At 51.1% G+C, this 26296-nt stretch overlaps 3 protein-coding genes across 7 annotated transcripts in view; 2 read left to right on the forward strand and 1 right to left on the reverse strand.

Moving 5' to 3' along the window:
* Window positions 1-47: 47 nt before the first annotated feature.
* INKA1 (inka box actin regulator 1) lies at window positions 48-3048 on the reverse strand. The gene is given in 3 exon segments (XM_062500601.1): window positions 48-917; window positions 2853-2930; window positions 2932-3048. Coding segments are annotated over 3 exon segments (1065 nt in total).
* A 63-nt stretch (window positions 3049-3111) lies between these two features.
* On the forward strand, window positions 3112-8954 carry CDHR4 (cadherin related family member 4). Its single transcript, XM_062501033.1, has 20 exons — window positions 3112-3163; window positions 3554-3574; window positions 3708-3904; window positions 3976-4138; window positions 4218-4303; window positions 4415-4510; window positions 4952-5055; window positions 5128-5264; window positions 5339-5504; window positions 5595-5745; window positions 6030-6132; window positions 6325-6540; window positions 6621-6760; window positions 6841-6988; window positions 7062-7264; window positions 7344-7486; window positions 7565-7600; window positions 8573-8639; window positions 8733-8763; window positions 8899-8954. Exons 1-20 carry the CDS (start codon window positions 3112-3114, stop codon window positions 8952-8954), a joined length of 2316 nt encoding a protein of 771 aa, XP_062357017.1.
* A 1512-nt stretch (window positions 8955-10466) lies between these two features.
* IP6K1 (inositol hexakisphosphate kinase 1) overlaps window positions 10467-26296 on the forward strand; it is a 36413-nt gene continuing 20583 nt past the window's right edge. Inside the window, exons 1-3 of one of the 5 annotated variants that reach the window (XM_062500405.1) lie at window positions 10467-10541; window positions 10930-10984; window positions 15203-15302. The gene's annotated coding sequence lies outside the window, so the exon portion shown is untranslated. The other 4 variants (XM_062500409.1, XM_062500404.1, XM_062500408.1 and 1 more) reach the window with 4 other exon arrangements.

The raw sequence follows: 26296 nt of genomic DNA on the forward strand, positions 1-26296 counted from the left end.
AACGGGGGTTTATTTACAGGGTGAGGGTGCTGACTGCAGCAGCAGGGCTAAATGTAGCCGATAACGTCGTTGCAGATGATGGGCTGGCGGCTGCGGCTGTTCATCAAGGCAGTGAAGCGATGGAAGTCCGTGGCCAGCTGGGCGATGTTGCTGTGGGACTGATGGAAGCAGGCGCTCTTGGGCTGGCCCCCCAGCCCCAGCGGGCAGGAGAAACGCTTGGTGGCATCGCGGCCCCCTGGCCGGGCACCGTCACCCCCCCGGGGCCTAGCCATGCTGGCCAGCTTACGGCGTACGTTGCCCGAGAGGCTGAGCAGGAAGGCGGGGGGCTTGGCCAGCCGGCGGGAGGGTTCGGCGGGAGCTCGGCGACGCGGTTCGGCGCCCACCTCGGGCAGGTCCATCCAGTTCTCCACTAGGTCAGCGAAGCAGTTGTCGCCCAGCACCAGGGGCTGCCGGTTCCGGCTCTGCGACAGCAGCGCTACGGTCCAGTCCTGCGTGTCGGCGGGTTCCAGGGCCCGCCACTGCTCCAGGCAGGCGTCCGAGGTGGATTTGGGGCGGACACGGTGGGCGGGGGCAGGCGGTGGGGCGGCGGGGCCGGCCGAGAGCCGGTGTGCCCGTTGGCAGGGCAGCAGATGCCGGCGCCGCACGGGCACCTCCTCTTCCCTCCACGTGCCCCCCGACGCCTCCGAGTACCCCGAGTCGAACTCCAGGCTGCGCTCGCTGGCCGGAGGGGAGCGAGCGGCCGGTCCGCCGCCCTCCTCCTCCTCGCCACCCGGATCCAGGCTGCAGGCCGAGTCCGCCGCCGAGCAGGGGCGGGGGGTACGGGCGGCCGGTCCCGGCGCCCTTCCGGGGTGGTGCGGTGCCTGCCGCGTGCCGTGCATGTGCGCCCGCAGCGTCGGCCCTGCGTCCCGCCGGCACCACTGCAGGGAAAGGGCACATCATCAGCACGGTTGTCTCTACTGCCCCCAGCCAGCAGCACCGCGATTTCCCATCCCACCCTCCTCGGCACCCCGCGCCCTCCGCCCCGGCTCAGGGGGGGCTTCGCTGGCGCAATGGGCGTGCAGCAGGGTGCGGACAGCGGGGCGCAGGTCCCGGCTTGCCTGCAGCCCCGGGCCCCGCTTTCTTGCGGCTCCTGCGCGGAGCCGGCCGGCGTGCAGCGGCTTGTCGGGTGAGCAAGCAGGCACCCAGCCCCGGCCGTGCCTGCGGGAAATGACAGAGGGCCACGGCACGTAGGAGCGGGCTCTCCACTGCCCCCCCCGACAGCCCCTCCAGTGGTGGGGAGGCAGCCAGGACACCCCTCCGGCAGAGTCCCACTCGGCGGCACGGGGCCAGCGGCAGCTCCAGGGCACCCGCGGGTGCTGGGGTGGGGCTCTTGCCCCCCCCCGTGCGTTGGCAGGGCCACCCACCCACCCTGTGCCCTCCAGCTGGGGACGCCCCAGGTGACGTCAGGGTGCAGCTAGGCCAGAGCCCAAGGCCCGGGACCCCCAAACGCCAGGGAATACAGGAGAACAAGGCAGCCAGGGCTGAACGGAGCACGGGCGGGCGGGCGCTGAAAGGGACTTCTGGCTCCCGTAGCCGGGCCGCTCCTCGCTCTTGAATTCCTATTGTCTGAACCCAAAAGCAGGGTGTTACGTCCGCTTTCCTTTCCGCGCTGGAGTCGCGGGAAGCTGAGTGTGCAGGAGGGATTGCTTCCAGGACCAATAATTCTGTCTTCTCTGGCCAGCCCTGACAGAGCTGCGGGCAGGACTGTCCTTTTCCCTCTCCACGTCCCCGTCCCAGTCCCTGCCCCACTCCCCGCTGTCTGGGACCCTCTCATCCAGCCCTAGTGGCAATGTGCCATCACTCCGAGCCGCCCAGTCCCGACGCTGGCCGGGAACACTAGAGCAGCCGGTTGTGAGGTGCTGGGTAAGCATGTGGCAGGCCCAGGAGAGCCGAAGGGCCACCCTGTCACCGCCATCCCTCGGGGCAGCCCAGCTGGGCGGCAGGGTGGCAGCTCCGGTGGGACGGTGCCGCTGGCACCTTGACAGCTGGACACTGTGACCCTGGCCACCCGTGCCCCCGCACCACCAGTGTCCCACCGGGCTCCCGCGTCCCCCGAACCGCCTTTGGCCTCTCGTGTAATGTCACGGCCCTGATGTCACCGGCAGCGCCGGGTCGTCACGGCAGTCCCGGGGCGGCGAGGCGCAGGCACAGTGGTCCCGTCCCGTCCCGTTCCCTCCCGGTGCCCGCGGCGGCACTCACCCGGTCGGTGCCGAGCTCGTCCGGGCGGGCGTTGTGCATGCCCGGTCCTGCTCCCTCGGCGCCGCTCCGGGCCCCGCTCCCAGTACCGCCGGTGCCGGCGGCGGAGCAGCAGCAGCAGCGACAGCGGACGGAGCGCCCGGCCGTGCCCGCCGCCACCCGGCGCTGCCCGGCGGCCCCGCCCCGCCCCGCCCCGGCCAATGGAGCCGCCGTAACGTGAGCCCGGCCAGCACCGGCACCGCCGTCCCGGGGCCTCGCCCCGCCCACGGACCCCTCCCCGCCGCCCCGGGGCCCCGCGCCGGGCACCACCCGGGCACCGCCGCGCCAGCGGGATTCCGTGTCCCGGCCGGCAGCACCTCGAGCACCGGGGGTCCCGCAGCCCGGTATGCCCCACCGGGAAGGAGGGCAGCCCCAGTACAGGGCCCTGGCGGACGCGCCCCCCTCGGCACCCCCCCTCCCCCACCGGCCTGCCAGAGCCGGGCTGGGCGCTGGAGGAGGGAAAGGGAAGAGTGTCCCTGGCCGCAGAGCCCGTTAATTGGGTACTAATAGCGTTTAATGGGCATCCCGGGAGAAGCGGCACTGGTTTGCAAATGAACAAGAACACGGCCAAAAATTACCTCCCAGCTAATATTCCCGGTTCCCGAGCGTGCCGCTTGGTGAAGCAGCGTGGGGTGGCAGCCAAACCCCGCGGAGCTGCGAGTGGCGAGGGGCTGGGAGTGGTGGCGTGCAGAGCTGGGGGCCCTGAAGACGTACCCTGTCCCTCCCCCGGCCGGGACGGCCACCAGCGGGTGGGGATGGACAGCATGACGCCATGCCGGGGTGGTGCCCAGCACCCCTGGTAACCGGCTGCAGCTTGCCCCAAACACCCAGCGAGCCATGGGCATGCACAGACACCTCACCTTCCTCCTCCTCAGCCTCTATGCCCCAGGTAGGAGCTTCAAGGTCGCAGTGTTCGGGGCATCCTTTGTCATATCCTGGGTAGATGACTGAGAGGAAGGGGACAGAGAAGAGGCTGTCCTCTGTTGCTCCCACATTCCTGTGGCTGACCCCACGATGGGCAAAGAGATTGGCAGCTGCCTGGCTGGGTTGAGGTGGGGAGGGGGCATCACAAGAGCATGCTCAGAGCATTGCCCAGGTGTCCTCAGGGGGTCCTCAGCATTGCCAGGATGTTACTGAGGCTTCTTTTGGGCATCACTGTGGCATATCCAGACACCACTGAGGCTTTCATCAAAGCATAGCAGAGAGGGAATTTTGGGGCCTCCCCAGGGCATTGCCAGGGCATACCTGGCAGGCTGGGGTGACACTCTCCTCTTTGCAGGGACTTTCGTCAGAGCAACAGGTAAGAGTGGGTGTTTTGGACCCAGCAGTGCCTGGGAGGGAAACCTGTGCCTGCATTGGTGCTCAGGTGCAGGAGTAGAGCTCCATAAGCACAGCTGGATGAGCCATCAGTGGTTCCTGGGGTCTCCCACCAGTTCTGCCTGACTTGCCACGTGTGGTGGCCCTGAGTGAGGACGCAGTGTCAGGCACCCATGTTGCTGAGGTGACTGTGTCCTGCAGCAACTCAAGCAGCAGTCCCAATGTCACCCTGGATAGCATCGAGTCTGACCACCCCTTCAACTCCATCGCCATCAGCTCTGACCCCACGGATGCCACCATGTTCCGGGCAGAGGTGTGGCTGCGGAATAGGGAGTGGGGCAGGAGCTGACAGGCCCCTGCTGAGTGATTGTATCCCAATGGCAGGTGACACTGCGTGCTGGTGCAGAGCTCAATGCCCGCCAGGTGAACCAGTACACACTAATCCTGCGGGCTGCTTGTCCTGGTGAGGATGAGGTGGAAGAGCGGCTCTTTGTCTGGGTGACAGCAGGGCATGTGCTGCGCTGTGACAGCCCCTTTGCCAGCGCAGGTAGGAAACAGGGGCACAGGGCAGTGGGGGCTGTGGGTGCCAGCCGGCACCAAGCTCCCACAGCCATGCTCTGCTCCAGAGGGTGATGTGGTGCAGGTGCTGGCAGATGTGGCACCCCGGACACCCCTGTACGTGGTGCTGCCACAGCCACTTGGTGGACTGACGGTGAGTGGCAGATCCCTGGGGAGCCACACCCCCATAGAAGGGGTGCTGAGACAGCAGAACCCTAGGTATGGAGGAATGGGATGGGGGTTCCCATTACCCTCCTTTCTGCAGTTCAGGCTCCGAAACCACAACACACCGCTCATGCTCACCCGCCGGGGTGTGGTGCTGGCACCTGACAATGGTTTTGACCCCAGCAAGGACACCCAGGTGGGCACCAGCAGCCCCAGGCTGGTCACAGCCACGTCTCAGTCCACTGGGACTTAGCCCCTCCCTGGCCACAGCTCTCCACATCCTGCTCTCCCCATTAGGCCCCTGTCTCCCCCTGGACCCACAAGTGCTCCAGCCTTGTCCTCATCACCTTCTGCATCTCAAGTCTTGTCCATATCTTCATCCCTGTCTGTATTCCTGCCCATTCTAGTCCCCAGCTCATACTCATCTCTATCTCCCAACCTTTTGTCCTCTGTTCCCCCTCCAAGCCCAATCCTCATCCCTTGCCCCCTCTCCTTTGCCTTTGTCCCTGTTTCTCTTCCCATCCCATTGCTATTCCTGTCCCTGTCCCTATTAACAGCCTCAACCCTATCCTGTCCCCATCCCCATTGTTGGTGCCACATGGGGCTGTCCCACAGCTGCCCCCGTGCTGGCCCACAGACGTTCAGGTTGGAGATTGAGGTGATGGATCGTCATGGGCGCAACTGCAGCGGGGCTGTAAGGGTGGAGGTGCTGCCATCGCTCCGTCCCCATGTCACCTTCCTGTGAGTGGGCTTGGGCCAGGAGGGGGGTGCTGGTGGCACCAGGCCATACCACAATGCCCACCTCACCTGCAGTGAGCCACACTGGGCTGTGACGGTGACAGAAGGCATTGGCCCCTGGGAGGTGGTCACACAGGTCCATGCCAGAGGTGACAATGTCCGCTATGCCATCCTTGCTCCTGTGGCTCCCATGCTTTTCACCATTGATGAGGGTGAGCAGGGCAGAGGGGATACCCAAGGACACCCTCTCCCTGCGCCCAGTGCGAGACCATGGCTCCTCCTGCAGTGACAGGTGAGATCCGCAGCACCCGCCGGCTGGAGGTGATCCGTGCCCACCTCCTTATCCGGGCTTACAACATGCTGCACCCTGACGACCACGCCACCGCCACAGTCAATGTCACCGTGCAGGGGACAGACCGTCAGGCACCAAGATGTGTCCCAGCCATCTTCGTGTATGGTTCAGGGGGGAGGGGGGTACATGGGACTCTCTGCAGCACCCAGGACATGGGACAGAGGCTGAGCTGCTGGATGCCCTGCCACAGGTCCCAGGTGCCTGAAACGGTGTCCCCTGGAAGCATCTTGGTGACAATGAGGTGCAGCAAATCCACCAGCACTGATGGGTGTCTGCACTATGCTCTCGAGGGGCCTCCCTCCTCCCGCTCCCACTTCTGCATGGAAGGGCCACAGCTGAAGGTGAGTGGGGCCATGGACAGTGGACAGCAAGTCCAGCCCCCAGAGCCCAGTGGGACAAGTGGAACCTTGTGATGTGTGCTGGTTCATGCCAGGTTCTGGGTCAGGGCTCCTCAGGGCATCCTGCTCCCCAAGACCTGCTCGTTCTCCTCACTTGCTCCCTCCTTCTCCCCAGCACCTCAGATTTGTGGGACACCCTGTTTTTGTGGGATACTCTGGCTTTGCAGGGCATCTGAGCTTTGCAGAGCACCTCCGTTCTGCCTGACGGTCCCCTCCTTGCTTGGCAGGTCAACACCACCCTGGACTATGACTCGGAGGTCATGGCTGCTCTGGGCTTCCAGTTCACAGCCACCATTGTGGTGACAGTAGGAGGGCAACCCCTACAGACCAGTGAGTGCCCATGTCCCTAGGGTAGGAAAAGACGTTTCCCAATCCCCAAAACAGAAGATCAAAGAGGCAACATTCCTTCCCTGCTGCCCCAGAGATGTCCACTCCAGGGCTGGTGCATCTGTCCCCATGTCACCCAGCCCAGCACAGGCTGTGGGGTAGGCCAGCACGTCTGAGCAGGTGTGTGCCACACAGCTCGTGTGCCTGTGCTTGTGACGGTGACACCTGTCAATGAATTCAGACCGGCGTGCCCCAACAGTGCCACCTTCACAGTGCCAGAGACAGCAGCTTTCAGCAGCGTCGTGGGGCGTGTGGCTGGCACTGACCGCGACTACCCCCTGGACAGCCTCGAGTACAGCCTAGAGGGGGGGTCTGGCCCTGCACAGCCCTTCTCCATTGACAGGCGCACTGGTGAGCACCTGGCCCCTTCCCCAGCCCCTGCTACACCCCATGGCACCTACTGGTTCCCAGCAGCTCACACCTCTCCACAGGCGAGATCCGCGTGGTGGGACCCCTGGGCTCCCAGCAGCAGAAGAGCTACAGGCTGGTGGTGCGGCTGACGGACGCTCACAATGACCTGGACCTAAGTAAGAGGCAGAGCCGTCTGTGTGAGGTGTCTGTGCGCCTGCAGGTATGAGGGCAGCCCACCGGCTGAGCTGTGGTGGGTGCGAGAACTGCGGGTGCCCTACTGCTTCCCCCCGCTCCTGGCAGGCTGTGCCGGACCAGCTGCCGGTGTGCATCCCCGAGGTGCAGGAGCTGCAGATCACGGCTGGGTCCCCAGGCAGCCGCCAGCCTGTCACCCGCCTGGTGTGCCACAGCAGCCCCGACAGCGCCGTGCTGACTTACACCATTGTTGGAGGTGAGGAACGGCCAAGCCACCGCACAAACCAGCCCTCGCCGTTGTGTGGCACTGAGCAGGCTCTCTCGTCCAGGAAACGAAGATGGGCGCTTTCGGCTGGAAGGGAACACCCTTGTCTACCTCCCCAGTGACCGAGCCTCACCCCACCCCTTTGTCCTGCTGGTGGAAGTGTGGGGCAGCCCTGGTGCCCGCCGCCGCAGCACTGTGGTGGCACTGGTGGTGCATGTTGCCCCCCGGAGCACCCCGGTGCCACCCAGCACCACCACCCAGCACACGGTGAGCAGAGCCCAGTGTCCAGGTGGTGCTCCAGGCTCCACTGAACCTCCCATGGCCCCTCACCCCACTGCCTCCACAGACGCTGCTGCAGAAGGAGCCGCTGGTTGTCGTGCAGACAGAGGCAGTGTGGCACCCACCGGCCTGGTTTGTGGTGGTGCTGACCATCTCTGGTGCCCTGCTGCTGGCTACCCTGGGCTGCATGGCCTGGAAACTGCTGTGCAGGTGAGCCCCAGCCCATCTCACAGCATGCCACCGTGAGCAAGACTAAGGGTTCACAGCTGCCTTCTGCTCCTTCCACAGCAACCGGGCTCCTAGCAGGCGGTTCCTGGCCAGGAGGTGAGTGCTCTATGGCAAGGGAGGTCATACTGGCAGTTACATTGTCCTTGCACGTAGCAAGGGAGACACAGCGCTCGGGGTAGGTTTAATACACTCTGCATTTGGCCACATCTTGCTGTGCCACAGAGCCATCTCTGCCCAGGTCAAGGGTGCAGCCCTGGTAGGAGCTATGGGAGCAGAGAGAGCAATTTGGCCAGTAGACAGTGATGCTGGTGGCCAGGCTGGGGCACAAACTCTGAAGTGGACAGGGTGGGATGGCACAGTGCTAGTGCCAGTGCCTATGCCTACTGCAAGGCTGGGTCCTGGCACTAGGGCTGAGGTCACTGCAGCTCACCAGAAAAGCCCCTTTTTGGCAGGGCTGAGCCCCATTTGTCGGGGAAAGCGCCTAGGGAGGAGGTGAGCAGGCTGCACAACCCCCAGAGGTTCAGTGAAGGTGACAGGTGACAGAGGAGAGATCCTGAGGAGATACTAGACCAGCCTGTGCGTGCACAGTGTCTGCACAGCAAGAAGGAGACATGCAAGCCCACGGGCGGGATAACAGCCACCTCCAGTGGCATAACTGCCCCAAGGTGATGCATAGCTGGATCCAGGTTCATTGGTAAGGTTGAGGACACAGTGCTTGGTGACACTGGGGCTGTAATGACCATGCAAGGGAGAAGACCCAGACCCAAGACCCTGTGGGCAGCTCCCCCAGCACAGCATCCTCCTGCCAGCACATGGGGAAACAAGTGGATGAGGTGACAGACCTGCTTGGTGCTCAGGCACTGGTGAAAGGTAGTGGTGTTTCTGGGAGCATGGCCCTGTCGCAGCCCCCTTCTGGGTCCGGGGACCATCAGGTAGGTGGATGATGGGCTTAAGTGGGTGCAGCTGGTAGTGCAAAACCTGCCAAGTGCTCCCAGCAGCATCTCTTGTGGTTGAGGCTGGCAGCCCATCATTGACAGCATTCCTTCCCTTCCCCTCTTCCTTCTGCAGCTCCTGGGATGTGGTGGAACACAGCAGGGGCAAGGAGGAGCAGGGACACCCACATGCCAGCAGCCCAGTAAGTGTGTGGCAGCGAGGTTGGGCACCCTTGCAAGGAGGCAGGAAGAGCCCTGTGCTCCTCAGCAGCCTTTCCTGCCTTTCCTCCACACAGGGGCAGTTCGATGGCCGTGCTCAGGACCCACGTGAGTGCCCTGTCCCACAGCCCCAGCAGCCCCAAAAGCAGCCTCGGGTTGTGTCCCCTAGGCAGAAGGGTCTGGAGACAGAAGAGATGGGGATCAGGCCCGCGGGGCAGGGAGTGAGTGCTGCCTCCATCGCAGGCAGCGGCAGGGACTATCTCTTCAACAGCGGGACTGGGGCTCGGCGCTGGATCTGAAGGGCTTGACCTGACGAGGGGCCCCTGTGACCCACAGGTCCATGTGGGGCAGTGCTGGGCAGAGCACCGGGCACTGGCAGACAGCTGGTGTGGCCCCCGAGGAGGAGACCCATCCTTTGTGGCCAAACTTGCTGCTCATGGGGTGCAGCCAGACCCTGAGCCGCCTCAGCCGGTGTAGACCTAATAAATGGTGTCAGGTACTGCACACGCTGCTGTGATTGCCTCAGGGAGTCCCTTGCCGGGCAATGCTACTGGTGGCTGTCCTGCTGTGGTGGTCATTAGCACTGTCTCGTCAGCGATATAAGTGGCATGACCCAGGACAAGGATTCGCAGCACTGTGAAAAATATTACGAGGGTTTCGGCCAAGTCTGCTTCGGTCACAGAAGCATCTCTGTAGCCTCTGGATGTGACCCAGCCGGGACAGTCCTCCACAGGGAGGTTATCTGGGGCAAAAAAACTCAGCCACGGGTAATTTTGAGCAACTTTTGCCCCGAGTCCCGCGTCCCCTTCGAGCTCTGCTTTGTTACAGCGCTCGCAGGCGCAAACGGGCGCGATGAGCAGCTGGTCGGCAGAGGGGATGGGTTGATAATTGGGAGGAAAAGTGAATTAGCGTGGGTGCAAGTGAGCGGGACCCCGCAGGAGGAGGCTGGGAGCGGCGGGAGGCTTTGAAGGCGTCAGTCAGAGGGAGGTGGGAAACCGGTTATTTGAATTTCAAAGGAGCGCGCTACGGGACGCCTCCCTGGCAGCTCCTGGGGAAATGAAGCCCTGGCGGGATAAGAGGGAAGACACTAATTTGGAGAGTAGGTGACCGAGGGGAGGGAAGGGGAGCAGGGACCAGCCGTGAAATTTCACAGTGAGGGGGGTCACCTGTGTGACTTTGCCTGAGGGTCCCTTTTGCCCTGAACCCACGAGAACCGTGACCGCTCGGGAATTTAACCCTTTATAGTACAGGAGGGGTGGCGGGAGCGTTTCCCATTGGCGAGACCCCGCTCAGAGCGGCGGCCGGAGGAGGATGCGGAGCGGCCGAGGGGGTTCGGGGCGGGGAGCTCTGAGTGTGGGACCGCGGGACGGCCGGGTGTGAATTTGTAACGGGGAACAGGGAGCGCAGGCAGGCTGGGAGAGGGTTCTGATCGAGGAGCGCAGAACTGCCGGGGGCGGGATCCGAGCGGGGACCGCGGCTCGGTGCGCGGAGCCGCGGGCCGCGCCCATTGGTCAAGCTCCTCCCCCTTCTCCGCTGGCGGCCAATGAGACAGCGCTAGCCGCGAGGGGGCGGGGCTTTGGCGGGCGTCACGTGTGCCTAACGTGCGCTGCCGTCCGCACTCGGGAAAGGGCGGGGCGGCTCCGCGCTTCAGCGACACCGAATTTGACCTATCAACATCCAGAACGGGCCCCCGGGGGCGGGACTCGGCTGTGGATTGGCGCGGAGGGCGACGGGGCGGGCTTTGGTCGGCGCGGTTGCTATGACGGCCAGCGCCGGGCTCCGCCCGCTTGGGCGCCGCCATCTTGTTGTTGATTCGAGCGGCGGGGAGCGGCGGCGCTGGGGCTCCGCGTTTCGGTGTCCCTGCCGAGCAGGCAGCGCCGGCCCCGGTGAGCCGTGGCGGGCGGGGCTGGCCAGGCTGAGGGGCGGGGGGCTGAGCCGAGCGCGCTGCCGTGAGGGGGAGACCCAGGTGCGGCCCCGTGGAGGGACGGAGGGTACCCAGTGCACGGCCCCGTGAACAGCCGGGGTGAGGGGGCAGCGAGCTCCAGGATGGGCCTGGAGTGGAGGGGTCCCTGCGCGGCCCCGTGAGGAGGGGGTGGAGGGAGCCCAGTACGTCCCCGTGTGTGCGTGGGTGAGACCCGGGCGCTTTTCCCTGCGGGGCCCGCCGGGGGCACGGCCGGGGCGGGGTTCCCCGGGTTGGGCAGCGCGGTGACGGGGCAGGGCCGTGCCCAGCGGGCAGAGCGAGCGTCTCCTCCCTTTGTGCCCTTCCTTCCACAGGAGCTGCGCGCAGGAAAGAGCTTGGAAACCGCGGCGGTAACATGAAACCAACATGGTGAGGAGGCTGGTGGGTCCAGGGGCCCGTCCGTGCTGCTCCCCCGGCAGGGGAGGGGTGTGTGTGGCCCTGGGAGCGCTGGCTCCGGTGGGGACACCCGGAGTGCCCGGCAGTCTCCTGAGGTGTGCTCGTGGGTCTGCAGACCTGGACCGAGACCAAGGGGTTTCCAGGGAGGGGTTGAATTAGGGTAGGTGGTACCGACACCTGTTCGTTTTTGACCTACTCTGAATTTATACTGGTCCCGGGGTCCATATTGCTTCGTTTTTAAGCTCAGCATCAGCATTTTTTTTTTATTTTGGTTCCATGAGCAATATACTTTAATATGTGCTATCTTTGTCATTTCAACCTCTCTTGCTCTGTTTTTGCTCCATCTGATTTTCCCCCCTTTCAGGTTCAACTGGCTTAACTTGGTATTCAGAGCTTCCAGAGCTGGATTCCAAAATTGGCTTTTGCTAACAAAATACTGAATGGTGGGGGCTTGGGTCTCTCTTCATCCTCAATGTAATGTGATCAGTAGGGCTGTGTAAAACGTGGTTAGTAGTTTGTCTCACAAAATAATATTGTCTTGTGAAACTCTCATTGTAGTGAACTGTCACCTGCAGCTGATATGCTAACACTTGTGTGTGTGATCAGACTTTTGATGGAGAAAAATAATGGTATCCTTGTTTATCACTGAACTAAGATTCTGATTTCCTTTTTATTGAAATTCTGTCAGGAGCTTCAAAGTGTTTTAGATTTAGGTGTATCAGTTATTGCATGTTGTCACTGTAACCCTAAATAGGTCTCTCCTACTCTCATGTAACCATTTCTTATTATTTAGATTGTGAAGTATTTTTCTGGGTTAGTTTAGCTCTGACCTAAGGTAAGTGTTTTGTTTTGGAGCTGGAAGGAAAGTGGTAGGTTGTGAAAAGATTTAGTTTTGAGCTCTATAAAGCAAGATAACACTAGGTTGCTTATTCAACTGCCTCAGATTCTTGTTTTGTCAATGTTTTGAATTGTTGTAGTGCTAATTTTTCTTTTTCTTTCTTAGAGGGTGTTTCATACCCTCTCAGCTTTTTCAGCACGACTGTCTCCAGGTGCATGGATGAACAACCTATGCTATCCTGGTTAGAACTGGTTAGGCTGATCTGAAATGTCCTTTTTCATGGCCTTGCCTTTGCTTCCTGTCTCATAAGGACTTTTGGGAGAACAGGGGAAGTGATCCTTAGCTCCTGGAGGGGGAAACTGATGTATACAAGGTTATTAGTGTAGGAACTTCTTGATGGAAGGAGTAGGATATGCTGGTGGGGCACTCTCCTGAACCATCTGGTTTTTCATTCATGCAGTTTTGCATGTTTCTTGCATAGAAGAAGAGCAAGTGACCACAGTTATCTGCTGAGATGAGAAAGGGGGCAGTTTTTAAGATATGCTTCTGATCACCAGTTTCATGTTCCATGTGTGGTTTCACAGGTATTTCAGCTTGTGTAAGTACAGACTGCAACCCACAGGAGGTTCTTGCCTTGTTGCTTGTGCAGGTGAGAACCAGAGTTCCCTGACTTACAGACTGATCAAGCTGAAGACAAACTGTCTGATTTTTCCTCAGCTTTGTAGGTGCTGAAATGATTTTGTTGGTGCTGGAATGGGGAATCTGAGTGTGTCTGTGTAAGAGTGCAGCAGTGCATTTTTACCTTATCTATTTTCTTGTATATAAATATAATTTTAAACCACGTTTTCCCATGCATTTAAAAATAAAATGAAACAGTAGTGGCCATGCTTCTCTCCTACTCCTGTGAATCATTGTGTGCCTCATCATCAGGTTGACAGCACTGGGCACGTCCTTCTTATAAAAATATTATAATAAGAAAAATTAGATGTGCTTTGAGATCCCCTCTCTTGGCAGATTGTGCAAGTCAACTGACTTGGAAATTATTCTATCTTGCATTGCACGTAGTGAAAAGTCAAGGTTAGTGTAGCAAATACTCAGATGTCAGAAAAGTGTCCAGGCTGGAGTAGTACCTGTGCCCTTAATCAGCTAATTGGCCTTTTAATTATGCAGTTGCATGCTCTGCTCATCCCACATGAGTTGCCTGGTTTGTTGCTTTCCTTTTTCTCCCACAAATATGGAGCTTATTCCTTTTGGGTAAAATGATCCAACTCTGAAATGTGACCTTGTTGAGCTTGACTGGTGTGAGATGAGGAGCCCTGTACAAGCTTGGGGCTGTTTGTTGACCATTTGCTTACAGGGCGCAGTCTCTTTGGTCAGGTGGATCACCAGATGTTTGTAAAAAGGTTTGATCACTTTTCACATTTCAGTTTTTAGTTAGTTTCTCTGTGCCTAAAAGTTTTTGTGGATCTGGTGAATTCTGGCTGGCACACTGTGTAGGGGTTGGCAGTGGCTGCTTCCCATTGGGATAAGAAACGTAGGTGCTAAGTTTGAATTAGATATCCAGAGCCCATGCTCTAGCAGAGGTGTGTTTCTTCCATCTGTGGTTGAAATGGAGATACAGAAGCCATGGAAAATCTGACAGAGGCCTTGATTATTGCAGTGTAACCCAGGCACTTCACTTGCTGTTAGTAGATTCCCCCAATCTGTCCATCAAGAATTAGCTTGTAACATGTTGGAGATGTGAGCATCTCAGTGGAGTGTTGATGCTGGGATTTGTGGTCTCAGAACTCAGTATTGACAAAAAAACTGCAGCCTGATTTGTTTACTCTGGTATTTGACAGTGTCACATTGTCAGTTTTGGTGCTGGGCAGGGTTTAGCATTGAACTTCACTTGCAGAGTTTGCTGTGGCTTTCTGCTTGCTTGTTTATATAATGTGACATGCCTAGGAACAGCTTCTTGTTTCTGACTTCTCAGTCTTTGAGAGGGAATGTCTCAAAACCTGGTTTACTAAGTACCAGAGGATCCCTAGGGAGCTCTGAAATGGGTGAGCTTGAGAAAAGGAGCAAAGGAAAAGGTGACAGAGCCCTCTGCTAGAGTCACGTCAAATATTTGTGTTACGTGCTGTAAACTGAAGGAGCCCTTCAGCTATGTGGAGGAGCACTAGCAGTGTCCCTCATTTCTATTCCTGATGTGCCAGGAATGCAGAGCAGGATGCTGGCCAGTGTTTAATATCAGGTTTGTTGCTGGTGTTGTAGGGGTGGTGGGGGGAGGAAGAGGAAGCGTGTGTGCGTGGCTGCTTAGTTTCTGTTCTGCAGGCATTGCCTGTGTGCAGTGTTGTGCCGTTCTGATGTGGCAGCAGCTGTTATTTTTGGCTTTCCCAGTGTGCTGTTCGGGTAGATGTGCTTCCTAATAGATGCAGTTCTCTTAATCAGTGTGTTGGGCTGCCTGTGCTTCCTGTGCAGTCCATGCTGGTGTGAACCACTCCGCAGATGGTACTGAGGTGCAAGTCCTTCCAGGCTCCTCTGTATGCATTTTGAGTGGCATTAATTGTGTGTAAAAGACAAGCTTCTTAAGCTTGCATTTGTTTTGCATGACCCCTGTTCAGTATGTGGTGTCATTAATGTTTGAACCCCTTCTTTGGAAGTAAAGGAATAAGCTTTGCTATTATTGGGTGTCTCTCTATCTGTATCATGTGTCCACAGTAGTTAGGATGGGTGCAGTTGTTTTGTTAAAAAATAACACAGAGATAGCTGCCATAATTATATTAGTAGAAGATCTGAGTCAACTAAATCTGATAAAAGCAGTGAAAGAGGTTATGATATGGATGGGTCTGTCCTGGTATGATGTCACCACACGTGCTTGGGAGCTGCAGTAGATAAGCTGTCTCTGATTTAGCTTTTGTAGTTAGAAAGGTTATCTCCTTCACCAGCTGTCCTGCTGCTTTGCCAAATACTACCTCCCTTGTGTTGGGGCCTACAACCAGGCCTGTTCAGCTGCTGGGGTTTAATATACTCTGCTTCAGCCTTTCTTCCCTAATGCTTATCCCTGCCTGGTAAGAAATAGTCATGGATTCTGCTCTGCTCCACTCAGGTTGGGAATTTTCAGCTGAGGGTGGCTGAGGCAACTGGGGATAGTGTGTCCCCTCAGCCCAGCTGGTGGGTTTGGTAAAGAGCATCTGTCAGAGCACACAGGAATGAGTGTGAGCGTTTGCATCCTGAAAGGAACTTGTGAATTCCAGTCACATTCTCTAGGGAAGGTATGCTCTCAAACATTCTGAATTGACAAGCAAGTAAATATCCAAATAAAAGCTAATTTAGGACTTGCTAACTCGTTTCCATACATCGTTTTGCAGGCTGATTTGCTTTTGGGGTCCTGCTCCCTCTTGATTGTGAGAAGTTGGCTCCATATTCCAGTGACTGCTCAGCCAAAGGAGCTTGGGTGACATATCCAAGGTAACTTTTTTTTCTGTTTTGCTCAGAATACATATGCAGCCACCTTATAGATGCAAAGAGAAATAAACTGCTTGCTTTTTCTGTCTCCCTTTATAATTTTGCCCTTCAAGTAAGTATATGTAGATACAGTTTGTGGGAGTTTTGCTCTTACCTTTGCAGGATACTATAGGAACACCCAGGTAAGTGCACTCGCACAGTGAAAAATTCAGTCCTGTTCATTCACCAAATCGGTGTCAGTTCTTTGTAATAAGAACTAAAATTGCAAGATTTGGAGGTTCACTCATGCTCTAGTAATTCTGGCTATTTAGGTGGCTGATTTACAGCTGAATTGCCTTGTGATGATTTCAGAACTCTTACCATTGTCTGCTTCTTTCCTTTCTATTCTGAAGTTAGTGTGCTGAAAGTTAAGACTGATCTCATAGTCTTTCAATTTCAAAGAGGTTACTTTGTGGTGTCCTGAATTTGGAAGAAAGTCAGTCATATGTGTTTTGCCCCAGCTCTTTATCAGCAAAGATATGACTCAGTGTACCTGTGGTATAAACAGACTCAAATGACCTTGTTTTCTTTAGACAAGGTGTGTTTGAGTAGTGGTTGTCACACAGTTCAGCTTCCTGGTGAGGAAGCCCCTGGCCTGTGTGGGCGATGGTCTTTCTTAGTTTGAAATGCAAAAGGTAATGATCAGAGAAGCTGAACTCCACAAGTGCCTTCCTGGGGTAGAGAGAGGAGACGTGGTGCCTTCTCTTCAGGGCATGCTCCTGTGTCTGTCACTCCTGACTTAAGTGCTGATCTAAAGCTAAACTGCTGTATAGCTTGTGTGTTCTGGTTTGACATTTCTTTTCTTCCACCCCCACAACAGTTCTATGCTGAGCTGCATTTTCCCCAAGTTTTTAAACTTCCAGAGTCTGTTAATGCAAAATACGTGTAATCTTTAATTCCAATTAAATTCCACTGTTGGTATCAAAGTATTGTCAAGCATTTCCAAAAGTGAGTTTAGAAATCTTAAAAAGGGCACAAGAAGATAGTGCTGGCTGTTTGTTCTGTGTCCTTTGACACTACTGTCTGAGCAGCTTAAGCATGTGTGGGGAGCAGTCGTGATCTCATTACAGCTAACTATAGGTGATAAGCAGCTTTGAGCACCAAAATCAGTGCACCACCGAGTGCAGATGTCAGTGAGTTATTTAAAGCAGGAAGGATTTGGGAGAGAAGCCTGGGGGCTACATAGTCCCATGTCTTACTCAGTGTATGAATCAAACCATGAAATTGCTGGAGCCATTGCAGAAGATGAGATATACTGCTCTTGCATTGGTTAAAAAAAATGGTCAAGTCCTGGAGCTTTGGAAGACCCTCACAGCACTGCTGCTTGGTGAAAGGTTTGCTGTGCTTTTCCAAGCATGGTCTTTGTGTAAAGCTGGGTGACCATCTGAGGAGTAGACCTGTTTGATTCATGGGGGTTGATTCTCATCCCACAAATATGGAAATAAAAAGAACTTTTCACTTCAGTCTTTTGAGTCTGTCCCAAAAGAATTGTTGAAGCAGTCTGAAGCTCAATTTGTTTTGAAACAATACATATGCAGGTGTGTTTTTTTAGATAGTGTCTTAAACACTCTCATGCTTCCTGTAATAAAACTCGTATCATGTTTGTCTCAAATATGTGGATTTTACTTAGACTAAATGTTACACTTTTTAAAATGTTCATGGATCCTCTTACTTTTGCATATAATGGAGTGGTTTGCTTTATTTTCCATTAGAACCAGATATTGTAGGTGTTTTCTTATGCTGTGCAAGTGGCATTTCCTTCACTTGGCCATAAATCTTATGTAATTGAGGTCTTAGTATTTCACAGTTCTTACCACAAGTGTTGACCTGAATACACTCATGAAAATTTGTCACTAAGCTCAATGTGAATCAATGAGCATTATCAGGCATGCTTTATGCATCTTTTATTTATCTGGAACTGAGGAAAAAGGCCTAACTCTGTTTTAGTCAGACTGGATTGGTATAGCTGTTGTGTGTCATGCAGAGTCTGAATAGTTTTCACTTTCCTTCAGGTGCTCTGCACACTGTTTTGTTTTGTTTTTTCTCCTGTAACAACAGCACTTGGGGGTTTCTGTTTTTCTACTTAATCATTCTTAGCTTTAGTTAAGTAAGATCACAGAAATTTCCATTCCTGTGGTGTGTGTGTTAGTTATGTAGCATCCTTAGCACTGACACTTCCAGTGAATTTCAGCAGCTTAGAAAACTGAACTATTGACAGTTTGATTCACCTAATGACAAAAAACAGTTGTCTTAAAAATTAATTCTGATTTGTGAATGCAGATCGACTCAAATATTCTTAGTTAAAGTAGTTGAAGGATATTATATTATTCACCAGCCAAAAGTGAACCAAGGTCTGTATTCACTGCAGTTAAAATATCTTCCTAAAACCTGGCAATTAAAGATCACAGGTTAGATGGTGAAGTGTTTGAGACTTTATGTGTTTTGGAGTTCATCCCATTGGGACATAACAACAAGAAGAAAAATCAAAACCTTTTAAAATTCTGCCAAAGATCAGTGTCCCATGGTAGTGAGCTTGCCAGGTTGACTCTTGTGTGAGTGCAAAGCACTTTGTTTCAGGTTTCCTGTCATTTACAGGTTTTTTATGATTCTCAAGGAAGAGAACTCTGTGTTGTTTTCCACCCATTATGTTTGTTATTTTATGTTTTTCAGCCTGAGATGATACACTTTTGGCACATGTTATCGCACTGTATTGATCTGGAAGAGAAAAATTAAAGGGAAATTGGCTTTCCCTAGCTGTATGCAGCCCGTGATGTATTGTGGCTGAGAGAATACATGTGGTTTAGCAGACTGTTACTTTGTAGAAGAAAATCCAAACCAACCTGCAGCATGGCCTTGCCGTGTCTTTAGAAGAATTTAAAGAGTGAAAAACCAAGGTAGCTGCAATACACTTGAGAGAGGTTTTGCTGTTAAAAACAAACTTGCCACAACTTGTGTGACTGCCAGATTAGCGTGCTGTGCTCTTTTAGCATATGGGGCAGAAGATTTTATGTCTATGCAGGTTATTTAGTTATCTACAAACCAATTTGAGTTATCAGGTTTTAACATACTATCTTTTTGCTTTGGCTTTACATCTCCTATATAACCAGTGGCCTTAGCTGTTGTACGTGGCACACTAGAAAAACCTGTTGGAAGGAGCTTTGAGATTCACTTCAGCAGCTTAACATTTAGATAAGATATTAGGAATTTGTGACCTGTAGAGTGTTTACAGGGACTTGTTTATGACTGCTTCAGTGAACAGGAAGTTAAATATATGCTTTGTTTTTCTGATTCTTCACTTCAAATGAAGAGGGAAAGTTTGTTGTTTCAAACATTCAAACAGAGCTGGTTGGTGTGGTAGAGCACTTCAAGGGGCTGTCTGCCCAGGTTTAGTGTATAGGAGAGTAATATTGAAGATTTGGAATATTAAAGATCCCTTTGGAAGATGCTTGAGAAATAAAGTGGAGTGAACTGTGTTGAGAGCTCTCATATTGGATATTTCCTTTTGCAAAGCCAAGTTACATTGGTGCCCTTGGAATTGTGAGGTTTGCTAAGAGAAGGTACTAAAGGATGGTTGCGCTGGCTCTTGATTAGGTAAAGTAATCTTGAAGACATTTCAAATGCCAGGTTTTGTGTTTTGTCCTTCAGAACATGTAGCACCTTGCCAAGGTTGAAGTTGTGATTGTCTGACCAATGCATGTGTCTCCTGAAAAGACTGCTTCAGGTTCAGATTGCCTTTCCTTTCCACTCAGCTGGCTGAGCCTCCTGTTAATTCTTTGTCCTTTACCTTCCAGAATATGCTGCAGGCCACAAAACAACCCCAAGGTATTTTAACAGCTTTAAGATTTTCAGTATGAGTGATTGAACGCCTTGCAGATTATGCTGATCCTCAGGAGAGTTCCAGTATAACAGCAGGCCCACATCAAAATCCCCTCCATGACCTTGGGTTTTGGGTGTCATGTGTGTTCTGCCACGTTGAAGGGATGAGAGCATCCTTGTATGAAATTCTGTTCAGAGTTTTATCTAGTTTCAAATGAAATTACTACCTTAGCTCTCAGTCCCATCAGATATTATGTAATATATTCTACTTAAATTAAGTACTAGATTTAGTGCACTGTCTTTGTCTAAAGCATGTTTGCCATGACAGACCTCATTATTTCCCATTCCAAACCTCAAAAATGAAATGTTGTCCTTTATCCTTGAATTTTCCATGGCATTATTTACTTTCTTGCAGCACTTGCATTGAGATTTTTTTCCCTTTCCTTTTCAGTGGTGTTTTTTTTTTTTTTTTTTTTTTTTTTTTTTTTTTTTTTTTTTTTTTTTTTGTGGGTTGACAGTACAAGAGAATATACTATACTATTAGGAATGTACCTTCCTTTGGTACTTACCCATGGAGAAAAAAATCACAGTGAAGTATGCAGTTGACAAGTTATAGCTCATGTTTTCTTGCCTGTGACCCTCAAGGGTCACCTGCTTAGGAAAATTAAGCTGGTATCAAGTAGGGGGCATGGATTTGCAACGTGATTATGTGGCTTTAACTCCCTGTGGACGTGCTTATAAGGTTGTTTCTGCTATAACTGCTTGGGACAGCTGCATTAATCAGCATGTTCATCCTTACCTAGTGAAGCTCTGCTAGTGGAATCCCTTAATGTAGATGCACTGATAGTGATAAAATGGCACTTCTAAGGTAAAGCTTATTTTACTGGAGATGTTGAGAAGGTAAAGAGTGAGGAGTGCCTGATTTGTCATTGCGAGTGGCACTTTTTTCAAGGAAAAAAAAATAGATACATAAATGTCTTTTCCAGCTGAACTAATTTTTTCACGGGCAATGTAAAGTTTGAAGGGGTTGCAGTGAGAGGAGAGCATCTCTCAGTTGGGCACAGAAGATTTTACCTATCCATACAAACCTTGGTATTTTTGTTCTAGCATGGGTGTCTACTTGAAATTGCAGGGCAGTCTGCAGTTCCATTTTCTCATACAGTAAATTAAGTGATGTCCTGAGCATTGGTAAAATCTGGAGTACTGTATAGCTGACTGCCTTCCATTTCTCTGACCTTTTTCAGATGTGTAAGAAAGTCCCAAATTTTGTTTAGTATTGATGTCTCAGAATTGCAGTGGCAGAACAAACCGCTAGATAACAACTGCTCCTTATGCTGTTGGCAAAAGAATTTGTTTACCAGGGTGAAGTGAGCATGTTTAGATAATCTTGCTTTTATTCCCTGAAGTCTTTCTGTTGGACTGATGTGGTCCTAGATTGTCTTTCTGCTTCTGCCATATACACAGAAAAGTTGCTCAAGGATTTGGCTCTTCAGCCAATCAGCACCACATTCACTTGAAAGAGGTGCCCTAATTTGAGTCTGTATTAACAAAACCAATTCAGTTGTTCATGTACTGGGACACAAATTCTTTAGATTTTGAGAATTTTAATTACCAGGCAAGACTAAGTTGAAATTAAGTACAAGGGGATAATGAAAAGTGAAATTATTGCCAAACTTCTGGCTTTGAAATATGGTATAGAAGTAGCAAGATAGTCAAGTAAAGTGTTCCTTTCTGAAAAAGCTGTTTTTCTGCTGTCTAGAGTACACCATAACTGAATGGTTTTACCAAGATCATGGAAGCACCCAGCAGAAGCATCAAAAGCAGTAGCCTGTTCCTTGTTCTTTCCTTTCCACTTGGCCAGTCTCAGGTAGATTATGGTTATCTAAAAGATATCTAAAGAATCTGTTAACCAAATCAACTGAGCACTTTTCTGACCTGTTAAGCTTCAGCTGGGAGATGTAAGAATTGCTGCATTTCTCCTGGCTTTAAGTGTTTTACCAGTGTTCAGACGGAAGTTGTGCTGCCTGATAAAACCGTAGGATGCCATTAAAGACCTGCCAAATGTGTTTTCTGCTTCCCCACATAGAAAAAAAATGAGTGTAGCTGAGGCAAAATGTTCGTTTAGCTTTATCTTTACAGTTAGAGAAGGAGGGACACGTGCATCAGAATTTTCTCTATTCACTCTCAAATGCTGTTGTAACTGCCAAAGTGCTGTGGTGTATCTCTCTCTGCATATGTGAGATTAAAGTCCTCTTGGGTACTGAAATTCCAGCTCACATGAGGCTGCGAAGCTGTTAGTGCCTTGCATTCCATGGAGGGGTAGGTGGAGCTTATGCAGACAGCATATTAAAAGTCAGAGTGTTAATCTTTTTGTTCAGAGCTGCTGTTTCTGTATCACCTACAATTTTGGCAGAACATCCTCAGTCAGGATGCTGCTCTGATGTGATCTGGTGGTGACAAGAGGCAGAGATAGAGCCCAAGCCAAGGCTGAGCAGATGTTTGTTTGTGGCCACAGAAGTGAGAAGATGAGTGTAGTACCAGTGTTTGCTTGTTTGGGTCTTAAACTCATTCTCTAACAATAGGAGTTGTACTGAATGGGCATTGCCACAGATTTCCTGAAGGCAGAGACCCCAGCTCCTCTAAGAGAGCCAGTTACTTGGAATGCCCTTACCTAACACTGTTCTTTTCCATATAATGAATTCTCAGGCAGCTCAGAAAAAGGGCAGTGTGTAGATCTGAGGAGGAGATGGATCAGAGTGGTGTCACAGGCCACAGTGTATGATAGGAATTGTAAAGCTGCTTTACAGTGAGCTTGAAGTGAATTAAATCAAATGCTGGTTTTCAGAGGCCCTAAGGGTGAGATTAGCTGGCCTGTGATGGTTCTTTGTGGCAAGTCTGTGTTTGGTTTTGATGCATAACTCTTAGACTTGATGGGTTTAAATCTATATGTCGTCCTAATTCCTAAGGAAACAAAACATTTGTGCTGCTTCCTGAGTACTGGAGCCAGTTTCTGCTCCTTAACAGCTGAGTTTGCTCTCCCCTCCCTTTGCACAGGACGTGTTGTTGTTCACAGTGTGCTCTTTGGATGGAGTGTTTGGATCTTGACTGTGGGGTCAGTCTCTTCAAGATGAGAAACATTTCCCTTCACAGATCCTAAATGGCTGCTTACCAGTAGCCATGCTTTGAAAATTCCCTTCTTGTCCTGGCTGGGAATGGGATGTGGGATGTTTCCTCTGTAGTCTGCATGCAAAGGAAAACTGTTTGAATATCTGTGTAAGTTTTCTGAGTAACAGAGTATTGAAGGACTGTACTCAGAAGTTAAAGAGGAAAGTGCAGCTTTTCTTCTAAGCATTGTGAAATGGAGGACTGCACATGTAAACAGCAGCGTGATGTTTTCCTTGTTACCAGTGGTAGGAAGAGGCAGGCGATAGAACTTTTCACCTCTGGCCCAATGAGGCCTGTGTGTCTTTAGCATTTAAAGTCTCAACATAAATAAGTCACTGCCAAGGGATTTTTGCTTAAGTCAGGTCTCAGTCAGCAGCTTAATAGAATGTGATTTCTATAACTTGTGGAGAAGGTTTTTTGAGTAGTTAATGTGTATCATGCAAGTTTTGCTGCAGTTGCTGTTTTTTCTATACTTTCTTGTTTTTATTAATTTTCTATATTGGGGAAGTAAGTAGCTGAATTATTGGGGTAGAGGACAGGAAGCCTGCATTGCACATCTGCATCGTGACCTGAGGAGTGAATCAGCTCAGTTGTAACAGTTGAGCTGTAGTGAGTTGTCTGGCCATTTTCTGGCAGACAAGAGTTCCTGACAGGGGCTTCAGTGTATGGGTGAAGAAAATGCAGTTTGAGTCTGCCTCTGCTGCTGCAGGAGATGCATTTAATAACATCCATGTCTTTGCTGAAGGGACTCATGCTCGAGGCAAAAGCTCTTTCTGTTTTGTGTTTTTGTTTGCCCAAATAAACAATTTTATCGTTGGAAGAAGATACTGAAATTTTAAAATCCATGTTGTTCCCAGAAGGGGGCAGGGGAGACTTGCGAGTTGTGGAGTTTGATAAAAAGTACTTTTGTTTGGTTTTGTGACACTTCCGTGCTGGCTTTGAGGCACAGCAGGCACTGCTGCCGTCCTGGCAGCGGGAGCCTGGCACGATGAGACTCAGTGCCTGCTCAGTGCCAGGAGCCTGCAGCAGGGACCTGGCCTGCAAGCCTTCCGTGCCTTGGCTCTCCTTGCTCTTGTGGAGCTTTGCAACAGCTCCGAGTTCTCTCCTGCAGTTCCCCCTCATCTGATACACTGAAATGATACACGTGTTAAAGCCACGAGAGGAGTCATCATAAAACATCCCCATTTCTATACCAAGAGCAATCTGGACAGTTGGCATTTAAGTGTGTGAAAATCTTCATTCCTTATTCCGTCATCTGGATTTTTATTCTTAATTAAAGCTGGAAAGAAGCTTCTCCGTGCAACTTTCTTAGGGATTTTTGGGGGGCCTAGGTTTGTTCTTTGCAGACCAAACTTCCATTTGCTAAATACACTCAGCTTGGCCAACAGTGAGAAGGAGGCTGTTTTGCCAGATATTTTAGAAAGAGGGTCGTGCAACTCCAGCAAGTTTGTTTTATGTCTGCAAAGTGACCTGGGGTTTCTTTGACAACCTGGAATACAGACAGAACAAACTTGGCCATGTTAGTCTGCATTTCTGTCTTTGAATAGGGGAAGCAGCTTTCTCACAGGAAGTGATTTTTGCAACATTCCTGATAAATTTGATGTAACTTCTCCCTCTACACTGGCAGTAAAAAGGTAAACAAAGACTCGGCTGGATGAGGGATGCACAGACTTCATGAGGTATTTGGTGTTTTTTTTGCCTTAGTGAGTCTTCAGCTGCCAGGTCTCCTGGCTCTTGTGTCTAGAGACAAGGTTGAAAGAGGAGCCAGCAGTCAGAAGCAAATGGAAACAAAGTGAGGAATTACTTGAGAGAATTGGAGCCCTGGGAGCCCAGGGGACCCGATGGTACTGTGGTGCCAGTCTTGGCCATCTTGGAAAAGTCACAGGGGTGCTGGCACATCTCTGATCACTTACCTTCAAACTAGGCCCAAAGGATAATCCAGAGTGGTCAATCTCACTTGAGTGCTGGGGACTGTCATGGGTCAGGTCCTTTTGGTATATCTTTCCTGTGTGAAACATGTGAAGGCATGTGACTGGGAGCAGTTAATATGGATTTACTGACTAAGTTGTGTCTGATGCACCTCATTGTCTTCTGTGATAAAATAATCGGATTTGTGGATGAGGAAGGGCACTAGAGGCCATTTAACTTAAGTTTGCTGGGTGTTTTGACACTCCCCCACAATATTCTTGTATGCAAGTTGGGACATTACAGGCAGGATGAGTGGAGTATGAATTCAAACACATCAGGGAATTCTGAAGAGTAAATGGAGTCAGAGGCAGATGAACGGGTGATTCATAGAGCTCTTTCCACACAGGACGTTAGCTTCTGAAAGTAGGCTCTTAATCAGTCTTTTTTTTCTTCCTGAATGTCATTCTTTGCCACAATTTGATAAGAGTGGATGGAAGACAGGGTTTAAGAGGCTGTCTGGTTGAAATTCATCAGTGTGGTTCATTACCAGTGTAGAAGATTAATCTGTCTTTTCTTGGGGAGACGTGGAGGGGGTTCACATGAATGTTCTTCAAGATTACCTTGTTTTGTTTTTCATTCAGTCATGTGTATTTGTGATTTCCACTGAACTATAGTTAAATACAATACATGGTAGTTTTGGTGATTTCAGTCATACCTAGGGAGGATGTGTTTGGAATGCTGTGAGGTTAGTTTGAAAAGAAGAAAAACAATCAGTCAAAACAAAGTAATTTTGTTTTCAATGGGTTACAGCTTCTTTGGGTTTGACAAACTTGCTGTTATAAAAGGTGATCTAGAGATTTTCTGTACCTGATGTGTACTTTGAATTCTCTTCAGTGTTCCTAAGATACTGTGGAGCATCTGGTAATCTTTTCACAATTGCCAGTCTGAAAAGAATACTGTTTCATTAGATCTGGTCAGGCTGAGGTATATGTACTTACGCCCAAGGAACTATAATTGCAAAATTCAGTGTAGGGTGTTTGCTTTGGGTTTATTTTTTTTTCCCCCCTTTCTAATACTGCTATTACTGCCTTGCTGCAGTCAGTGGTATGCATTGGCATTAAGAATTCAGTTTAAGCTTTCTAGTGTGGTAGTGTGCTAAATTAAGGTGCCAGTTCTGAGCAAAGAGGTTAATGGTCTTACATAACACTGGTCTTGAGGTTTTTTGCCACTGCTGAATCAAAAATAGCAATTAGGAGTTCATTTTTTTGTCCCAGTTGTATATTTTTTCTGTGGGGATCAATTATTTGCAGCTACTGACTTTCTAATCAGAGCTGTTTTTTCTCTTTTAGAAGCATCATAATTTAAAAGCTGAGAACAGTATTAAGAATCCAAGTTCACCACAAGCTGCTTACATTTGTCTTTCAGTTAGTGGTCTCTTAGAAAGCTAGAGATCATTCTTATTTTATCAGAACTGCCTAAGGAATGTAATTTTAGCTCATCTGCGTTTATGGCTTTGTAGTAATTCTTCATGAGTTCAGCTCTTTATGGCTTTTGTGTGTCTGTGGTTAACCCAGTAGCTTCTCTGTACAGTTACTGGTTAAAACTCTTTAACTCTGGGCTGCACTTTGCTATTGTGCTGTGTAGTCTGAAATGGCCAAAACCATGGAGTGTTCTTACAGATGCATCTGAGATCTTCTGTTGTGTTAGCCACTACTTTTTTTTCTTCCTTCTGAGAACACTTTGCCATTTGTCCCAAATGGGAACTGTGTCCATTAGGATTAGCTTGTATATGTTTCTAATCTCATCCTAAATCTCCATTCACAGAGATGCTGGCAGTGTGTTCCTTCCTGTTGAGGTTTCCCTTCATGTGTAGTCCCACATTTTTTTCTAATTGTGGAATTCATAATGCATTGTAACTTTGATTACCTTGTGAAGAAAAAAATGTGTATGTTCACCTCTGTGGCAGGATGGATTGCTTTACATCTGTGTATTAAGTGGCAAGGGGAATGATCACTGGTTATGTTGTCTAGGGAAGACTCAGGATTTGCTTTGTAGACTCCATTCAGAAG

This window comes from Cinclus cinclus, chromosome 12, assembly GCF_963662255.1.
Source record: "Cinclus cinclus chromosome 12, bCinCin1.1, whole genome shotgun sequence".
NCBI classification, from domain to species: Eukaryota; Metazoa; Chordata; class Aves; order Passeriformes; family Cinclidae; genus Cinclus; species Cinclus cinclus.

Bases quoted from the DNA above. Each gene is read 5' to 3' on its own strand.
- CDHR4 (XM_062501033.1), top strand. From the start codon at position 3,112: ATGGGCATGCACAGACACCTCACCTTCCTCCTCCTCAGCCTCTATGCC. The intron at 6,989-7,061 runs GTGAGGAACGGC...TCTCTCGTCCAG, and splicing joins GACTTACACCATTGTTGGAG to GAAACGAAGATGGGCGCTTT. The intron at 7,265-7,343 runs GTGAGCAGAGCC...CTGCCTCCACAG, and splicing joins GCACCACCACCCAGCACACG to ACGCTGCTGCAGAAGGAGCC.